This window comes from Anolis sagrei, chromosome 2 (genome assembly GCF_037176765.1).
Source record: "Anolis sagrei isolate rAnoSag1 chromosome 2, rAnoSag1.mat, whole genome shotgun sequence".
In the NCBI taxonomy this organism is placed as follows: domain Eukaryota; kingdom Metazoa; phylum Chordata; class Lepidosauria; order Squamata; family Dactyloidae; genus Anolis; species Anolis sagrei.
In genome coordinates this window covers 136,072,850-136,092,844 of record NC_090022.1, presented here as the reverse complement: position 1 = coordinate 136,092,844, position 19,995 = coordinate 136,072,850, and the positions used below count along the sequence as shown (strand labels likewise).

Below are 19,995 nucleotides of genomic sequence, written 5' to 3'. Positions count from 1 at the left end.
GTGTTTATAAAGGATAATCATCCTCCGTTGGCTCTCATGAAAGCCCAAAAATACAAGAGGAAACTACGGTACCATCTCACATGTTTTTATCTATTTATAGTGATTCTTTTTACCTGGTGGTTTACAGAAGTCTGTTACGACTTTTGTGTAAAGGAGGATCAATTCTTGATTGCCAGCAGGTGGTGCCATCCTTTTAAGAAATATTAATGGCTTTAAAGTCTGTTTTCTAAGGCACAACTTCTTGAACTCTTGCTCCTGGGACACTTTTTAACACAGCTTTTTTTTGTAAACGTGACCCATGATATATAGGTGTATAAAAATAAAACTTTTACTGATAACAAATCATTGCAAGGTTTGCTAATCAGGCTGGTTTTTCTTTTTATGAAGTCTTTGTAGACAACAATAGTGTGCTGCAGCAGCTAAAAAAGCCAATGAGATTTTGGGCAGCATCAAAAGGAGTATTGTGTCTAGAACAGTGGTTCTCAATCTGTGGATCCTCAGGTGTTTTGGCCTACAATTCCCAGTTTACCAGCTGTTAAGATTTCTGGGAGTTAAAGGCTAAAACATCTGGGGACCCACATGTTGAGAACCACTGGTCTAGAATCAAGGGAAGTCGTGGCACCTCTCTATTCCGCTTTGCTCAGACCTCACATGGAATACAGTGTCTAATTTTGGGCAACGCTGTTCAAAAGAGATATTGACAAGAGGACGGCATCTAAAATGATCGAAGGTTTGGAGGCCATGCCATATGAGGAGTGTCTTAAGAAACTGTATTTTTAGCCTGCAGAAGAGAAGGCTGAGAGGGGACATGGTAGTCATACACACATATGTGAAAGGATGTCATAAGGAAGAGGGAGAAGGCTTATTTTCTTCTACCCTTGAGACTAGGACTCAGAGCAATGGGTTCAAATTTCAGGAAAGGAGATCCCACTTGGACATTAGGAAGAACTTCCTAACTGTTAGAGCTCTTCAACAGTGGAACTCTCTGCATTGGAGTGCGGTGGAGGCCCCTTCTTTAGAGACTTTTAAACAGATGCTGGGTGGCCATCTGTCAGGGGTGCTTTGGTTGTGCTTTTCCTGCATGACAGGTGGTTGGACTAGATGGTCCATGTGGTCTCTTCCAACTCTATCATTCTAAGTACAGCTGAAGCATCTTCTGCGGAGTCCACTGTCAACACTGCATAACAGAGTCACATAAATGGTGGAAACAGCCACCAGGTAAGGTTTAGAAAAAACATTGAACTAAGGGTATCCAATTTGGGGTCGAGACTCACAGTTTAAGAAGCAGTGTTCTAAGGGAATTATCACATCATGCTGTTTTTACCATCATAGCAATGCATTAATCCTGCTTGCATCTCAGAATTATTAGATAACAGTATGACTCTCCAGGCCTTTTCGCACTGCAGAGTTGTTGAAAACGTGGATTTTCTTTTTTACCCTGGAAATAATCTGTTAACAAACTGTCTATCCCATGGTAATTCAGTAAGAAGTTCAAGTACAGATAGTGCAATCTTCCATCCTAAATAAATGTTCCCAAGAAAATCTGTGGCAGAAAAGTCTCAGGCCACTTCCAGTGCTCCAATGTGGAAAATGACTTTATTGGTGTGATTAAGCCCTTCTATACCATCTCTTAGGGAGCCCCCAGTGGCACAGTGGGTTAAGCCACTGAGCTGATGAGCTTGTTGACCGAAAGGTCGCAGGTTCGAATCCAGGGAGCAGCATGAGCTTCCGCTCTCAGCCCCAGCTTCTGCCAACCTAGCAGTTTGAAAACATGCAAATGTGAGTAGATCAACAGGTACCACTCAGGCAGGAAGGTAATGGCACTTCATGCAGTCATGCTGGCCGCATGACCTTGGAGGTGTCTACGGACAATGCTGGCTCTTCGGTTTAGAAATGAAGATAAGCACCAACCCCCAGAGTTGGACACGACTGGATTTAATGTCAGGGGACAACATTTACCTTTACCTTTTAAACCATCTCTTAAATTTTGCTTGGTTTTTTTCCTATTTGCTGTTATAGCATCATAGCATGTCCTACTGTAATACCATAATACTATACTATAACACCATTGTAGCACTATTGCAGTCACAATGTTTGACAAGCAGAGTACAGAATTCAGTAATGACACCATTAATGCAGACCAAAAAAACAAAAACAAAAAACCCTGATGCAGATTATGCTCTTATACTGCAAATATGAAGAGCTTGTTTCCACAAGATACCAAATCCTCCTGATTAAATTTTACAAGAGTTGGGGGGGGGGGGGGGGGGGCTGCTGAGAAAGTGCATTCTTTTGCTTAGTGATTTGATATATTTCGCCAAAGCGATTTGATATATTTTGATAGTTTTAAGCTGTGCATAATGTTCTTCTCCTAGTAGCCAACAATGTACTGCCACTTATAACGGAATGGTACGATACGGCCCTAATTATCTAGGTATTCATTGACACTGCAGTGAAATGCTGCAAGTCAAATGTAATAGGCTAGTGATATTCACTCATGACTTCAGTGTCACACTTCGGGAAATTACCACCCTTCTCTCTAGAGGCAAATTCGGAGACTATTTCCATGGTTGTCATATTCTTATTATCACTTAATTTGAGTCTTTCTCTGGTACAGGTTGAGCATATCTTATGCAAAACTCTTGGGACCAGCACTCTGTGGATTGTATTTATTTATTTATGATTTTGGAATACCTCTATTTGGGACATGAACTTCATTTACATTTCACATATAGGTGGATAGTAAATTTATACAATGTTTTAAATAATGTTGTGTATGAAACAAAGTTTGTGTACAATGAACCATCAAAAAGGAGAAGAGTCACAATCTCAGTCTCTCACATGGAAAATTTCCAATTTTGGAGTATTTCAGAATTGTGCATAAGGAAATTGTGCATAAAGACATTCAACTTATAACAAGAACAAAATGAACAGTTCATCGTGAGTGGCAGAATGAGGAGAGACCATTGGTTTTATTAATTGCATTTTACTAATTGTCTGGATCAATTTTGATAACTAATTTAAGGAACATTTAAATTTTTCCATATTGATGTTTTTTTTAAAAAACTACCTTTCTGCTAGAATAGCAGAGAGCCTCATGAGGGTCACCATGCCCTAAAAGATTATTTTGAACTCTTTTAGGAGTAATAAATTAAATCACAAGAAATCAATTCAAGTATTTGTACAGAATGTCCCCAAGTCTGAGGGCAACAGGTGCAGAATCTATGAACTCTCTTTGTTTTTCCTTCATATATGCCACCATCTATCTTATGTTTCTTTTGCTTTTGAAACCGAGGGAAAGCAAGTAATTTTCCAAGAAATCCTTCTGAGGTCAGAAGAATGTATATAGGTTGCATACCGTACCTCTGTTTCTGCCCCGGGGAAAGCCTAGTACTGGCAACTGAAATTCCTAGGTGAGGAGATTTTACAACCTCCTTTGCAATTTTATTTTTATGACTAATTCAAACAGATGGATTTCATGAATCTTCCTTTACAGCAGTGGTTCTCAATCTTCTTAATGCCACGAATCCTTAATATAGTTCCTCATGTGGTGACCCCCAACCATAAAATTATTTTTGTTGCTACTTTATAACTATAATTTTGTCACTGTTATGAATTGTACTGTAAATATCTGATATGCAGGATGTAGTTTCATTAATTTGACCTAATTTGGCACAAATACCCGATATGTCCAAATTTGAATACTGGTGGAGTTGGGTTGGGAGGATTGATTTTGTCATTTGGGAGTTATACTTGCTGGTATTTATAGTTTACCTACAATCAAATAGCTTTCTGGACCCCACCAATGGTGAAATTGAACCAAACTCAGCACACGTAACTCCCATGACCAATAGAAAGTACTGGAAGGGTTTGGTGGGCATTGACCTTGAGTTTTAGAGTTGTAGTTCACCTATATCCAGAGAGCACTGAGGACTCAAACAATGACAGATCTGGATCAAACTTGGCACGGATACTTAATATGCTCAAATGTGAACACTGGTGGAGTTTGGGGAAAATAGACCTTGACATTTGGGAGTTGTAGCTGCTGGGATTTATAGTTCACCTACAATCAAAGAGCATTCTGAATCCCACCAATGATAGAATGGGCCAAACTTCCCACACAGATCCCCCATGACCAACATAAAATACTGTGTTTTCTGATGGTCTTTGACAACCCCTCTGACACCCCATCCTGACCCCCAAGTTGGCAAACGTTGCTTTACAGTTTAACCCATATCCCCCCTCCCTCCTTTCTATCTCTTCCCCATTTAGTGGCAGACTGAGGAAAGGACATCCACCTGGAAGGGCGGGGGGGGGGGGGGGGAAGCAAGTGGAATCCTTTTCTTTGCATGGAGTTTCATGGCCTTTGTCTTTACAGAACACTTAGGATTTACTCTCTCCCATCATACAGGATCACTTCCTCCCCTTTCTAGCTCAACCATTGCAAGGATGCCAACACACTTTTTAAAATCAGGCACCCTTTTTGAGACACCACTTTCCATGGGATCGTTCCCCTTAAGCCTTTACACTAAAGGATCTCCTTTAGTGGCACCCAAGTGTTTCCTCTTCCTGTAGCATCTTCTCCTTATTTGTTCCTTCTTCCTCATTAATAACTTGTGCCATCTTGACCACATTGTGATGCTGCTTGACCACACATGTTGAGGTTTTCATCTGTGTAATATTGAAGACTATGTGACTCACAAATGAATACATCCACCTTGGCGGAAGTGTGACTTCCAAGAGGTTCAAACACAAGCCATCTTTCTAAGCAATCCTGGTCTACAGCAGTCTCCAAGTTACAAACTTTTTTTTTATTTTTTTGGCGGCTTGGGGAGCTTCATCACTTAACCAGGTGTTTGGTAGGCTTGTTCTTAAACTGAATTTGTTTTTAAGTTGGAACAGGTATATTTTAATGTAACTCCAGACACACACAAACACACACACACACACACAGGGTAAACTCCAGCCATATCTATATCTATAAGCTTTTGATCAAACAAGTAAGGGTTAACACCCTTGTGGTATATGCTTTGTTGTCTGTGGCTCTGTTCAGAAAATTTCACCTCACTTTCTGTCCCTGTGATAATTGGATTTTGAAAAAATTGATTTTTTGTGGAAACAAGGATTGGTGATAAAGCTTCAGTGGAGACACCTTGTCCCCATGATACCTTTTTCAGGAGTGGATGTCTCTTCTGATGGGTAGATTTCCCTTACTTCTTGTTGTCTCACCCCTGTTCTTAACTATGAGTTGTTTATAAGTTTGTAACTTGGGGACTGTCTGTACCTTCATGTGGAAGGGCTGACAGGTTCTATGAAGTATTATTTTATTACAACAAACCTGGGGTGATTCAAGAGTATGAGTGTTGCAATCCATTTGAATAATCTAGATTTACGTTGTTGATACTGCTGGCAATGAAAACTGGATTAAGCCAGAGGGAGCTGCTATATAAATGCTAATATAACCAATTTCATACACAAACAATGAAGGGCTTGTGCTTTTTCGAGGAATTATATTACGTTTCAAGTTAAGAATAATAGCAACATGTTCATCTATATGGTATTCTTCCATGGGTCATTGCAGTTAACAGGCGTGAACTAACATGCTTAAGAACATTCTGGTACTCAAACCTGGATGAAATATATGTTTTAAATGGATTTAGTGTTACAGACAGTTTCAAAAATAACATGTGTATGTATGTATTGATCAGTATATCTATTGCCCAAATATTTGGTCTTCCTTGTAATTCACTTTGTCTTGTCAATTAATTTTAATTTCAGTTTTGAGGAAAGGATGGTGCATAGAGTAATAAAATACAATACAGTGAAGTACATTGAACGAAACATGCAGAATAATCACATGACGTCTCAAACCTACACCTGTTGATAAATTCTACAAGTCAGCTGGCATTGTCCCCCGCCCAATGTGTGATGGGAAGTTGCTGCTAACTGTGAGAGGAATAAGGTTGAACACTACGAAAGCCATTCACTGCATGGCTATTGGCCTCCTCCCAGTAGACTCAAATCAAGGAAAAGTTTCATGACAACCACCACTCCTCTAAATGTTTCCCCAGCAACAGCAAGGGTCCCTCTGGGCAGTTAAAACAAGAAATCCCAAATGGATGCCCTCCCTCCCCCACGAGGGTCTGCTTCCAGACACGAACCAAGAATGGGCAGCTTGGAAGTCCCTGAACATACTTTGAACTGGTGTGGGCAGATCAAAAGACAACTTGGCAAAATGGCACTACCTAGAAGAATCCTCTACTTTGTGCAACTGTGGAACAGAACAAACAACTCTGTGCCTGTATGCTTGTCCACAGTTCCCTGCCTCATGCACAGAGGAAGAACTGTTTAAAGCTATAGACAATGTGGTTGCTGTGCCCTGGTTTTGGTCAAAATATTTAGCTGCTTGTGTTCCTTTTATTTTTAGAAGTTTTATTGATATGAAATAAATAAAGTGAACTACAAATCTTCATCAAAACAAAAACGGTATTTCTAAAAAAAGGAAATCCTAAAAAATTCTAGGAACATTGGTCCCCCCCCCCCCCCTAAAATGGAAGGTTCAAAAACAGAATGCATCTTACATTCAGTGGTGCCTTAGGCTTTGTGAAATGTGGTATATAAGAACAGCAACAAATTCCTTCTGCCAAATGAAGCTTAGGAAACTTGTGAAGCTTGGGAATAGTGATGGATTTTTATACCAAAGTGGTCTGATGCTTAATGAAGGCAGTACTTCCTTTTTTTCTGAGTTAATATTTTGCAGTAGTGGGCGCATGTTGTGTTTTGAGGAAAAATCATATTCATTGGGAGCTGATTTAGGAGGAACTGAAAGTAACACCACTAAAAAACCACAAGGGAGCAGCAAACCATTGTACATACTGTGTCAGTGCTGCTTTCTTGATTAATTCTTTACACACACACACACTTTCATGTGGTTAACCTTCTTGGCCAGTAATCTAGGATTAAGAATAAGTGGTTGTGTTTAAAGTGCTAATAACGTCAAGGGATAATGGTGATTTCTTGAATTCTGGATCTTTTAAATATTTTCATTGTTTGTTACCAAAACAGAATAGTGTCAGCATCACTTCACATTCCATCTGTTTCAGATTCTCACCAAAATTGTGCAAGGTACTGGAAGGAGCACACTTGCCTAGGAAATTGATATATATATAATTGATATGTCAGGACAAGCCTGAGTTAAGAGCCGGATTGGCCTGAAACAACTTGTTACTTGAGGGGGGAAAAACAAGAGGGCAGTTTCCTCACTTGTCCCATTCCTTGCACCTACAGAAACTGATCTGACTGGCAGTTAAATCCAGGCTGGTGATGGCACCGCATTCTCCACTATGTCGGAGAGCAGCAGGGACGCAGGGGCAGCCATGTAACACACAGTTTATTCCTCCAACACCTTGTTTGTGTCTCTTTTGTGTCCCTGAGGCAATTGCCTCATTATGCTTAGAACTAGCCCTGATTTCAGAGACAACACATTCATGGGTATATTCTGATAAGGTAGCACAATCACACTGGTCCTTTTTCAAATGGGCCTTACTTCTGGCTTGAATAGTTGTCTCTGGAGTTCCTTAAGACCTGGGAAAAGGAGAAGGTTGAAGTGGGCATGAGGCTTTAGGAACAAGTGGGAGTGAGAACTAAGGACCAATCGTAGTCTTTCTTCAAGACCCCCTCTACCTCCCAGCAAATATACCACTCTCATTGGCTCCATGTTCTTTGTTTTATGCCTCCCTCCAATGGTTTCCCAAGGATCAGGAGAAAGAATCAGGTAGAGATTACACAAAATCCAGGCTCTGTTTCTTTCCAAAATTATCTGACTGCAATGTGTACTTGTGTGGGTCATAGTCTAAAGTTTGCATGAGATCAATACAGGAAAGATAGGCAGGATAAAAGTTTACATGTGATATGAGAGCTTTATCTTGGCATGGATTTGCCCCATCTCACTCATCTTCCCTGGTGCTGGAATGAAAAAATCTTTACTGGATGAATAATTCCTCCTGCCAGTTACCATTTAGAATTTCTTACTAATGACACTGTGGAACAGAGCTGACTAAAGACATTTTGCAGGCAGACCAGCAAATGACTGCTCAGCCAAGTAAAGAAGCAGAGTTTCCTGAGCCAGTTATTACATGATGCAGAATCTCCTCTTCGCTGGCAATAAAAAGAATAGTAGCAAAGTAAAGATTGATAATTTGCCACCCTCTTATGAAATTCCAAATTTACTGGTTGTAGCAGCTGCCTCACCCTCCCTAATGATGGAGCTAAAGAGTGGGGGAAGTACACAGGGGGAGTGTACCCCTGCTGGTTCGGATGGACCCCACAGTAGCTTTCAGTGCTATCAATCATGGCATCTTTCTGGAAGTATTTGCTGGGATGGATCTTGGAGGCATAGTTTTATAGTGGCTCTGTTACTTCCTGGAGAAGTAAACCCAGAAAGTGGTGTCAGATGATTCCTATTTCACTCCTTGACCATTAGTCTGAGGAGTCCCTCGGGGCTTGGTTCCGTTCCCCATACTATTCAATCTCTACATGAAACCACTGGGAAAAGTCAAGCAAAGTTAGGAGTTCCATCCCACCAGTATAGTGATGATACCCTGTTCCAGTTCTGCTTGTCACCTAACACTAAAACAGCGTCTGCCATCACCAATGGACTGGATGAGGACAAGAAAATTGAAACTTATCCAGAAAAGACAGAAAGGATAATAGGGATTTAAGCCTGTGTTAGATGGTATTATATTTCTTTGAAGTCTCAGGTTTGCAGTTTGCTTCTGCTTTCTGCAGTGACCAAGGAGGGTTTTGCACACTTCATGCTTATGAGCCAACCATGCTTTTTCCTGGATTTGGCCACAGTGCCAGATCTAGGCTGCATATTGTTTAGATAACTGTAATGTACTATACCTGAAGCTGCCTTTAAAGGGTGTTGTTTAGCTGGAGGATGGACATTGCAGGACTAATTACCAGCTATCCCTTTGCAGAATATTTCTCCAAAGTACTTACACTTGTATAATCATGGATGTGTAGAATAACTAACCAAAGGAGTACTGCCTAAAGATATCCTGCATATCTGTCTGTTGGCTGCCAGTAAATTGGAGAACTCAAGATCAGACTGAAAAGCATGGGAAAAATGTGCACAAAACCCCCCACCCTCTGCCCCCTGTGGCTCCACATGGCTATGCTCCGATTCACAAGGGAACATCAGCTGGGAAAGTGAGCATGCAAATGATTGTGCAAAACACCAAGAGAGGAGGACTGTCACAGCAACTGGCCAACACACTCCATCTCCTGTTTTCTTTCCTGGCAAGAATTGCCACAGGCAATGGAGTGACGCAGACACCTCATAATTCCCAGGGAGATTTCAGATAATCTGTTCCTATCAGGTAGAAGAATCACATTTTAGAAAACCATTAAAGGGTGCTTAGAGCCATCTCGGCCTGCACCTTGCCCTTAGAAAATAGCTGATTGGGTTCCAGGGGAGGATATTACTACCACATGGAGATGGAAAGATACTTTGATGCACTCTGTTGGGTTCATTCAGGCCGCTGCCTGAGGATCACAAAAGGAATGAAGCAGTTATGTAAAAGAGAGAGCTTGTCTAGTCAGCAAAGAAAAACTCTCTACAACATCCTGGTTTTAAGATTCAGCTGTATTCTTTTCTGTTTCATAAGCCCAATAAACTGCATCTTGACAATGGCTGACGTCTCTCCATAGTTTTTGCTCAGCTCTGTCATTTGTGCTATGCTAGAAATGTTGTAATTGCAATATTGTGTCACCAGAGACATCAATCAGACATCAGGTTACGTATACTGCTAGGCACCTAGAACATCCTTGTAAACAACAAACATTCTTGGACTACATTGTGTACTGATCACATAGATATGGATTGCCATGCATGCATTAGATAGTGGCTCCTGCACACTGTCCTTCTCCGCATAACTCTGAAGTACTATGAAATACTAATGTCTGGAATTAATTTTATCTCTCATGTCCAGTGCTATGAGCAGGTTGAATCGAAATCAATGCTGGGGTTTGTGAGATCCATTGCCCCAAAGTAGTCTGCTTTCTTGCTCAGTTACAGGGCTCATTCCAGCTCTGTGCCCCAGCTCTGATACAGAAGGGCTGATATTTCAGTTCAAGTAGACCAAGGGTCACATTGAGAAGATGGCAATGGTAGCTGAAGACTCCAGTCTTATCTTCCAAATCCCCCACCATTGTTTACTTTAAATTGTTGCTGTTGATATTATTTTCAATTATGATTGATTAATGTGACAGTCAAGTCTCATGGGCACTCTAAGGAAGAGAGACATTGATAATGTTGGGTTGTTTAGTTAGAATTTAGTCAGAATTCAAAACCTTTCCCCAAAATGGTGAGCTCCTAAGATCTAGGTGGGATAAAGCTGCTTTGTGTGACTGCAAAGTGTATGTCTCCGATGCAGTAAAGCAACGCAGTGGGTGCCCCCCAACACCACCATGAACAAAACACTCCAAGTCAGAATGTACATGTTTAATGACTGAATCACCTGAGAACATAATATGCTATTAACACTGTTAAAGCTAAGCAGGTCCCAGCCTGGTCAGCTCCTAGATGGGAGACTGCCTGGTGCTTTGAGATTCTAGGAAGTAAAGCAAGAAACTGGCACCACAAACCAATAAAATTATTACACAAAACATTATATGATACTGTCATCTCTATCTACAGATATAATCTGATGTCAGACATGGGTCATGAAGATCTTGGTAGAGACCAGGATTCAGATCCTTTCTTAGCTGTGTTACTCCAGGGATTGCCTTAGGCAAGTCACAGTCATCTCAGTCTAACCTTCTGCCCTTGGAGGTCTCAGACTACATCTCCAGTTATCCCCAGCCAACATGGTCATTACTTGGCAGCTGTAGTCCAACAGATCTTGTAGCGGGGGGGGGGGGGGTTAAAGAAGACCCACTTAACCTCTTCCACAGGGAGGACAGCCCTATAAGCAGGACAGGCTAGACCCCTGAGTTCAGCAGAGGATAAATGTGATAGCAATGCATAAGAAATGATGAGGCTCATTATTGTATATAGTGAAACACAGTGCAAATACCAATGCTGTGGCTGCATATGTGGTTGTGTATTTTGGGTATGTGGCATGCTGCAGATTGTGCAGGAAGTTTGCACATGGGTCTCGTTTGCACTGGAATAAGGTTCTATCCGCTTGTATACCAACCGTCTAAAGATTCCACCGGGGATCATATCAATAGTTAACTAATTTGCCATCACTTTCATCCCCATTGGAGGGTAATATATACTACCAACTTAGTATATTCCTGGTTGTCATTTGTACCAATATGGTGAGAACATAATAGAGCACTTTAGGCGCCTGCCGCCTGCTGCTAGATTGCACCAGCACTTTCGCCCCTTCCCCATCCCTCCGTGCCGCACTTTAATTATTGTCGAATAGAGCACTTTAGACCTAGCACTTTATGATTGTGCCCGATAGCACGTAGTGTCTGCTGTTGATTAAATACTACTATAGACAGGGCTGCATTTAAAAACTTGCACTTTAAGATCTAGCCCATTGGTGTGGCTGGAACACCACCACCATCTGTATTGCTGCTATCCATGTGGTTCCCCATCCCCATTTATGTACTGTCCCTGTTACTTCTGTGTAGCGGAGGGGGCAAAAAAGGAGGTGGGTTGGAGCCTGCGAACGAAAATGGGATAGGGAGGGAGGGGGAGGGGGAGAGAGGATGTTGGCAAGAACCAAAAAATCTAACAACGAGCAAAGTAGAAAGCAATTTCTTGACTATGGATGGCGGCATGGAGGGGGGGAGGTCTTCCACTAGCCGAGGGGCCCCCATAGAGGTCGTGGTGGGAAGGAGGAGATGCGGAAAAAGGAGACCTCAAATTCGGCCTAATTCGGAACGCTTATCCATATTAACAACCCCCAATCGGTCTCCTAAGGTAAATTGGTGTAACCAGGTGAGCGGACCCTCTGGCTTGAAGGTGGTGTTGTTGAACGCCAGATCTGTCAACGGAAAAACGACCTGGATCCAGGATTTAATCCTGGAGGAGCGGGCAGATCTGGCGTGCATCACGGAGACCTGGTTGGATGAAGCTGGGGGCGTAAATCTCTCCCAGCTTTGCCCTCCAGGTTTCTCCGTGCAACACCAACCAAGAGCCGGAGGACGGGGAGGCGGGGTCGCAGTGGTCTATAGAGATTCCATCCATCTGACCAGGAGCCCCATCCCGCAGACCACAAATTTTGAATGCGTCCACCTGAGGGTGGGTGACCGGGACAGAATAGGGATTCTGCTAGTGTACCGTCCACCTCGCTGCACTACAGTCTCCCTACCTGAGCTAGCGGGGGTGGTCTCGAGCCTGGCGGTGGAGTCCCAACAGCTCCTTGTGCTGGGGGACTTCAACATCCATGCCGAGGCAACCCTCACAGGAGCGGCTCAGGACTTCATGTCCGCCATGGCAATCATGGGGCTGTCCCAACGGATAACTGGCCCCACCCACTGTGCTGGACACACATTGGACTTGGTCTTCTGCCAGGGATGGGAGCAGGGTGGCGGTGTGGAGGAGCTGTCTATCTCTCCGTTGCCATGGACCGACCACTTCTTGATCAGATTTAGGCTCACTGCGCCCCCTAACCTCTGCAGAGGTGGAGGACCCATTAAGAAGGTCCGCCCCAGGAGGCTTATGGATCCGAATGGATTCCTGACGGCTCTTGGGGATTTTCCCGCCACCTCGGTAGGTGACCATGTCGAGGCCTTGGTCGCTCTCTGGAATGGGGAGATGACCAGGGCAATTGACAGGATCGCTCCGGAACGTCCCCTCTCGAGTAACCGAGCTAAACCAGCCCCTTGGTTCACTGAGGAGCTGGCAGCGATGAAGCGAAGGAAGAGGGTACTAGAGAGCGTGTGGCGCTCAGACCCAAGCGAGCCAAACCGAACACGGTTTGTGTCCTTTCTAAGGGCATATGCCGCGGCAATAAAAGCCGCAAAGAAAATTTTCTTTGCGGCTACTATTGCGTCTGCAAAGAACCGTCCGGCGGAGCTGTTTCGGATTGTCAGAGGTCTTTTAACTCCCCCTACCTCAGGTGGGAGCCCTGACAATTCGGTCACGCGCTGTGAAGCATTTGCTCGGTTTTTTGCAGACAAAGTCGCTTTGATCCGCTCTGAGCTGGACGCCACATTAAGTGCAGTCTCTGTGGATGTGACACAAGCACCTGCTTGTCCTATTTTGTTGGATTCTTTTCAGTTTGTGAAGCCCGAGGATGTGGACAAGATACTTGGAGGAATGAGGCCCACCACGTCCATCCTAGACCCCTGCCCATCCTGGCTTCTGAAGGAGGCCAGAGGGGGATTGGCCGAGTGGGTAACGGTGGTGGTGAATGCCTCCCTTCGGGAAGGCAAGATTCCAGCGAGCCTAAAACAGGCTATTATAAAGCCGCTGTTGAAGAAGCCATCACTGGACCCCACCAAATTCGAAAACTTTCGGCCTGTTTCCAATCTTCCCTACTTGGGCAAAGTCATGGAAAGCGTGGTGGCCTCACAACTCCAGGTATTCTTGAGAGACACGGATTATCTGGATCCGGCACAGTCTGGTTTCAGACCGGGACATGGTACCGAGACGGTCTTGGTCGCCTTAGTCGATGATCTGCGCCGGGAGCTAGACAGGGGGAGTGTGTCCCTGTTGGTGCTCCTGGACCTCTCAGCGGCCTTCGATACCGTCGACCACGGTATTCTTCTGGGGCGCCTTGCAGAGATGGGTCTCGGGGGCACTGCTTTGCAGTGGCTCCGGTCATTTCTGGAGGGCCGTACCCAGAAGGTGTTATTGGGGGACTCCTGTTCAATACCACAGCCTTTGACCTGTGGGGTTCCTCAGGGCTCCATCCTGTCCCCCATGCTGTTTAACATCTACATGAAGCCGCTGGGTGAGATCATCCGGAGTTTCGGGGTGCGGTGTCATCTGTACGCAGATGATGTCCAACTCTGTCACTCCTTCCCACCTGCTACTAAGGAGGCTGTCGAAGTCCTGAACCGGTGCCTGGCCGCTGTAATGGTCTGGATGAGGGCGAACAAACTGAAATTAAATCCAGACAAGACAGAGGTACTCCTGGTCAGTCGCAAGGCCGAACAGGGTATAGGGTTACAGCCTGTGCTGGACGGGGTCGCACTCCCCTTGAAGGCTCAGGTTCGCAGCTTGGGTGTGACCCTGGACTCGTCGCTGAGCCTGGATCCCCAGGTTTCAGCGGTGACCAGGGGAGCATTTGCACAGCTCAGGCTCGTGCGCCAGCTGCGCCCGTATCTTGGGAAGTCTGACTTGGCCACGGTGGTACACGCTTTGGTCACATCCCGCCTCGACTACTGCAACGCTCTCTACGTGGGGCTGCCCTTGAAAACGGCCCGGAAGCTCCAGCTAGTCCAGCGCGCGGCAGCCATGTTGTTAACAGGAGCAGGGCGTAGGGAGCACACAACGCCCCTGCTGTCCCAGCTCCACTGGCTGCCGATTTGCTACCGGGCCCAATTTAAGGTGCTGGTACTATCCTACAAAGCCCTAAACGGTTCCGGCCCAAAATACCTTGCAGACCGCATCTTGGCCTACGAGCCCACGAGGACCTTAAGATCATCCGGGGAGGCCCTTCTCTCGATCCCGTCTGCCTCACAGGCACGCCTGGCGGGGACGAGAGAGCGGGCCTTCTCGGTGGTGGCCCCCCGGCTGTGGAACGCCCTCCCTGCTGAAGTTAGACAGGCGCCCTCCCTTATGGCCTTTCGTAAGAGCCTGAAAACATGGCTCTTCGAGTTGGCCTTTAACTGAGTGCTATATCTTGGCAATGATGACCGGAATGGACCACGACTATGAGACTGACTATGACCCATGATATGACGAAGCGGATTTTTAGTATAAGTATATGTCAAGTAGTAGTAGCATGTTATGTATTGTTCTGATTACTGTAAATTGTCTTTTCTATGTTGTTGTTCACCGCCACGAGTCGCCCCCTGGGCTGAGAGTGGCGGTAAATAAGTGCAAGTAATAATAATAATAATAATTCTAATTACTTTTAAAAAATAAAAAGTCCTCATCAATTTGAATGTACTTACCTTCCTTGCACATCACTTTTGTCCAGTGGTGCTCAAGCTTTTTCACCCTGGGTATCCCCATCTTTAGCAGTCTCCCTATAACCCATCCACTTCCGGCAGAAGGAGAAATGGCAGAATGAACTCAAATTACCACCAAATATTAGGCAGGTATTATGGGACTGGCTGGCTAAAATGCTATATAGTAGTGTTAAAAGTGACTAGACGATTACTGCAGAAGTTGGTTGCAAGTCCATTGGTGAAAAGCTCTACGGAGCAGAATTATAAAGGTTATCTATAGGATTCACTTACAGATGAAATTTACAGAAAATTTCCATTTCTACATCCAGCATTTCTGAATATGTCAGTGGAAAAATAATCTAAATATTAATGAAAGCGATAGAATCAGATTTTGATTCTGGAAATGGTTGCCTATGAATGGGCTATATATCAAGGGTCCTAAGGGAGAGGAGGGAGACTTCTGGTCCATCAGTGTAATCTGGCCTGCAGATGTTTTGTATTTGGCGTGTGCTGGGTCGACAGGTGGCCACTTTATAATCTCTTTATAAAGACAGAGAAAAGTCTGTCTTTATAATGTCTATTTCCTTTCAAGAAAATATAGTCACTTTCTTCAACTCATAAGAGACTATCAGTGCCAAGCTTACTTAGCTGGGTTGGCAGAAGCAGAGGAAAACATAACTTTTGCCTGCCTTGCTTTCTTCTGAGCCATGATTAGCTCCCCAAGTGAAACATCCCCCAAGTGAAACATCATCAATAGCCCAGAAAAAGAATGATACATCAGGCAAAAGAGTAGGTGCAGGGGCAGTAGTATGAAAGTGATGGCAAAACGAATATCTGAGAGTCAAGAAACTGGCAAATTAATGGGCAAGCAATTGTTTGTTCTGTACTAACACTATGATTCTTGCATAAGAGTAACCACAGCATCAATTTCTTGAGGAATTTCACTTTCCCCTTCTGTTCCTGCCCTAGTGAAGCGGAACTGTGTACAACTACTGAAATTAACATTTGACCTCAACATGAAAGTGATGCATGAAAACGCAAAGACATGCAAAACTTTTTGTGTTGTATAACCAAAGTGCCCGGTGAGTATGAGGACACATGACTATCACTGAAGCTAAGGGGGGGGGGGGCAAAAGCCCCTTAGATGAGGATCTCTGTGGATCGTCTGACCTCTCTGAATTAAAACAATGTTTGAGTTGGAGCTTGGATGTTAAAGGTTTACAATATGTCACATTAAGAACACATTGAAACCCAATGATTCATTCTGTAGATATCCACAAATTGCTCACTTTCCACTAACCTGAATGAAACCAATTTTGAATTGTGACTCATTTTTATTCCCACACAATTGTTTTCTCTCCAGTTTGAAGCCGGCACTGGGCTCTCCAAAATGTATTTACCTCGCTCCCAATGTTATTTCTAGAAGCTGCTACTCTAAGTCTAATTTACAGCTTGTAGACAGTTGTGAAAGCAAGGGAAGGCCTAGCATTTACAGCCTAGTTTGCTGGTTCTTCTTTTTTTTTTTTTTTTTGTCACAAAAAGTTTCACAGCATAGATATGTATGTACAGACTGCAGGAGGATCTCAAGAAGGCCAGCAGGTTGTGGGTTGGTGGATGGCTGGATGAGTAATTGACCATCTGATGGAATGGTGCTTACTAAAGGGCCAGAGAGGTCAATTAATTTTCCTCTCCTTTTTGTTGTTGTTTATTATCTCACATATATATCTATATATGCATATATGCTTGGTTTGATCATACAAAAGACCACTTAGTAGCTATGCTGCCTAGCTCAATCTCGGCTGGACCCAAATATCTGCAAGAAAAAGGAGAATATGTAGACGATGTCCAGGTAAATGTTGAGGGCTCCAAAGATATATTCTTCTGGGCTCAAAGCATAGTTACGATTCCCCATCAGGAGTTGTGTGTCAAAGGCCAGGAACTGAAGAGGGAAAAAAATAAATTAAGAGGAAGGCTTGGAAGGCAGTTCTGTACAAGCTAACTCAGAAATCCCAGGCAAATAAGAAATGCACTCAGGGTGTGAAGTCTCGGCCTAGTATTTATTTCCCTGTGTGCTTTCTTGCCTGTGGACTGTTCCATTTTGCTAAGTTTAGGGGAGAAACTTAGGTTCCCCCTAGAGGCCGAGCTCAGTTGGTGCAGCCCATTCTGACTCAGAGCCAGAATGGGCTGGTGAATGAACCTTTTATCACTAGGTTCTTGTGGGTTTTTTCGGGCTATAGGGCCATGTTCTAGAGGCATTTCTCCTGATGTTTCGCCTGCATCTATGGCAAGCATCCTCAGAGGTAGTAAGGTTTGTTGGAAATAGGACAATGGGTTTATATATCTGTGGAATGGCTGGGGTGGGGCAAAGAGCTCTTCTCTGCTAGAGCTAGGTGTGAATGTTTCAACTGATCATCTTCATTAGCATTTGAAGGCCTGCCTGAGCCTGGGAAAAACTTTTGTTGAAAGCGACCTTTTATCGCTTTCCTTTTGGTCATAGCTTGTAGTTAGTTTGCCAGAAAGTGTCTGGTCTGGCTTGCAGTCTGAACAGGCCATCCTTAGAACATATATGCCATAGTTAATAGCCATACATGCCTTAGAGTTTATAGATTATAGAATATAACTTAGTTAATAGCTATATTTGCCTCATAGAATAGTTATACATGCCCCAGAATTTATAGTTGTTACCTCAGAGTTTATATTTCACTATTCTAACTCTATATCAATATCAAACTGCACTTTTATACCTTGATTATTCAGTAAACTCAATTGGTTGAATTTAGTCTTGTCTGTAGAGTTTTATTTTGGGGGAATTACAGTACTTATAGGGCATACCGATGGTCACTGGGAAATGACTAGAGTATATGACTGTAGTGCAAAATTCAGCAGGCATACATCATTTATGTGTAACACAACCTATCATCATCATGGCAAGGAAAGGCACAGGGTGGTGATTTTGAAATTGTTTAAATTGCTAGGAAGATGGAAGCAAGATACATAGCTTCTTTTGGCCCTAAATCAGTGGTTCTCAACCTGTGGGTCCCCAGGTGTTTTGGCCTACAACTTCCAGAAAATCCCAGCCAGTTTACCAGCTGTTGGGATTTCTGGGAGTCGAAGGCCAAAACATCTGGGGACCCACAGGTTGAGAACCATGGCCTTAAATACGTATTATGTGGAATGCCAAGAAGGGAGCAACCTAGCCCTGTTCAAATGGAGAGCAATGAAACTGAACAGATGAAGCTTCCTTATGCTCTTTATACACCCCCCCCCCAAAGTCGGGGTCCCCAATGACATGAAGCATGTTCAAAGTCGAAAAAGCTCTCCTGTTGAGACCTGTCACATTCCAGGACAGTGATGAATCTAGAAACTGGAACTGGTGTGATATATTGCTCTTCTTCCTCGTGGACTCAACTTGCTCAATAACAAATGAAATGGGGTTATTGCTGTGACCAGCTCTACACTAAAACTAGGTCATTGAATTATCTTCTCATTCACAATAAAAGCATAAATTTAGTTTTATTGCTCATTGGAAGGCTGACAACTTCACGTTCATGAATCTAGAGATGAGTAGAGAAAAGAACTTGAATTTTTCCATGCAACATAGCCAATGGAAAATTTCCTTAGCCTCTAGTTGCCCTTTGTCTTAAGATTTAACACTGAGACTGGGCTGAGTGATAAATAAACAAATTCAAGTAAACAATCAAATTAAAACAGATAGTTGGGAGTTATGAATACCACTACCCCTATTTAAAAGGACACTGATTATTTCAGATATATGTTGTTAATGTAAATTTCTAAAATGCTCTTTGAGATATGGTAAATTACTGTGCCCTGCAGTGGTTTCTTTTTGGTTGAAATGTATTATTTGTATTGATCTGGTTTTAATTTTAAGAAAATAATTTTAGACATACACATGACCTTTACATTATATTCTGATATGGAGATCAAGAAATGAACAGCATAGTTTTTATAGCAGCAAAGCAATTTATATTTCAAGGTTAGGAACGAAAGAAAACCAGCATTTATCTCAGTGACATCCAAAGATGTCAGTAGGCAAACAAAATTAAGAAAGGAATGCAAATACCAAACTTTGATGCTATTATATATATATATATATATATAGAGAGAGAGAGAGAGAGAGAGAGAGAGAGAGAGAGAGAGAGAGTAGGACTTGAGTATCCATGGATTTTGAAATCTACTGGGGTTCTGGAACTGAACCCTGTTGGATATCATGGGTGCTTTGTACAGCAAATATCAATGTTCTAGGTACGAAGGACTTTCAATCATCTCATCCTCTAAAATACTAGAAATTTGGCAACTAATGAAAAAAAACATATTTGAGTTCGCAGAATTATTATTTGGGGACCATGCCATCATTTTGATCTCTCACTTTTCCTACCTCACAGCTATACTCCTGGTTCAGGGGAGGGAAGGTAGAAGGAAGGTAGGCAGGTTAATTCAATCTTCCATATTCAATACTGACACCCTGGTTATTCTGACTTTGGGGACAAAATAATGTGATTGGCCCATTCTGCTGGGAACTACAGAATTTACTGTTGTGGCTAAAGGCCCTTCCACACAGCCCTATATCCCAGAATATCAAGGCAGAAAAGCCCACAATATCTGCTTTGAACTGGATGATCTGAGTCCACACTTAGATAATGTGGGATTTCCGCCTTGATATTCTGGGATATAGGACTGTGTGGAAGGGCTCTTTGAATGAATCTAAGCAGCAAGATCAGATGGAAACACAAATATTTCACACTGGACTGCACGACTACCAATCCATAAAATACAAAAAGGAGGTCTTGCAACTCAGGGGCCAGACTGCCATTTGGCTGAAAGAGAGAGTCATTTCAAGTAGCAGATTGCAGGAGGTAGCAGCAAGGGGTTAGAGATAGGAGGCTATCTTCA

The 19,995-nt window shown here is 43.3% G+C and overlaps 1 protein-coding gene across 1 annotated transcript in view; it reads right to left on the bottom strand.

Annotated features, from left to right (window-relative positions):
- Positions 1-16,398: 16,398 nt before the first annotated feature.
- FAIM2 (Fas apoptotic inhibitory molecule 2) overlaps positions 16,399-19,995 on the bottom strand; it is a 40,989-nt gene continuing 37,392 nt past the window's right edge. Inside the window, exon 12 of the mRNA XM_060764213.2 lies at positions 16,399-17,023. Within this exon, the coding sequence (XP_060620196.1) occupies positions 16,874-17,023 (150 nt within the window). The 3' untranslated portion in view covers positions 16,399-16,873. The remainder of the gene's footprint in view (positions 17,024-19,995) is intronic.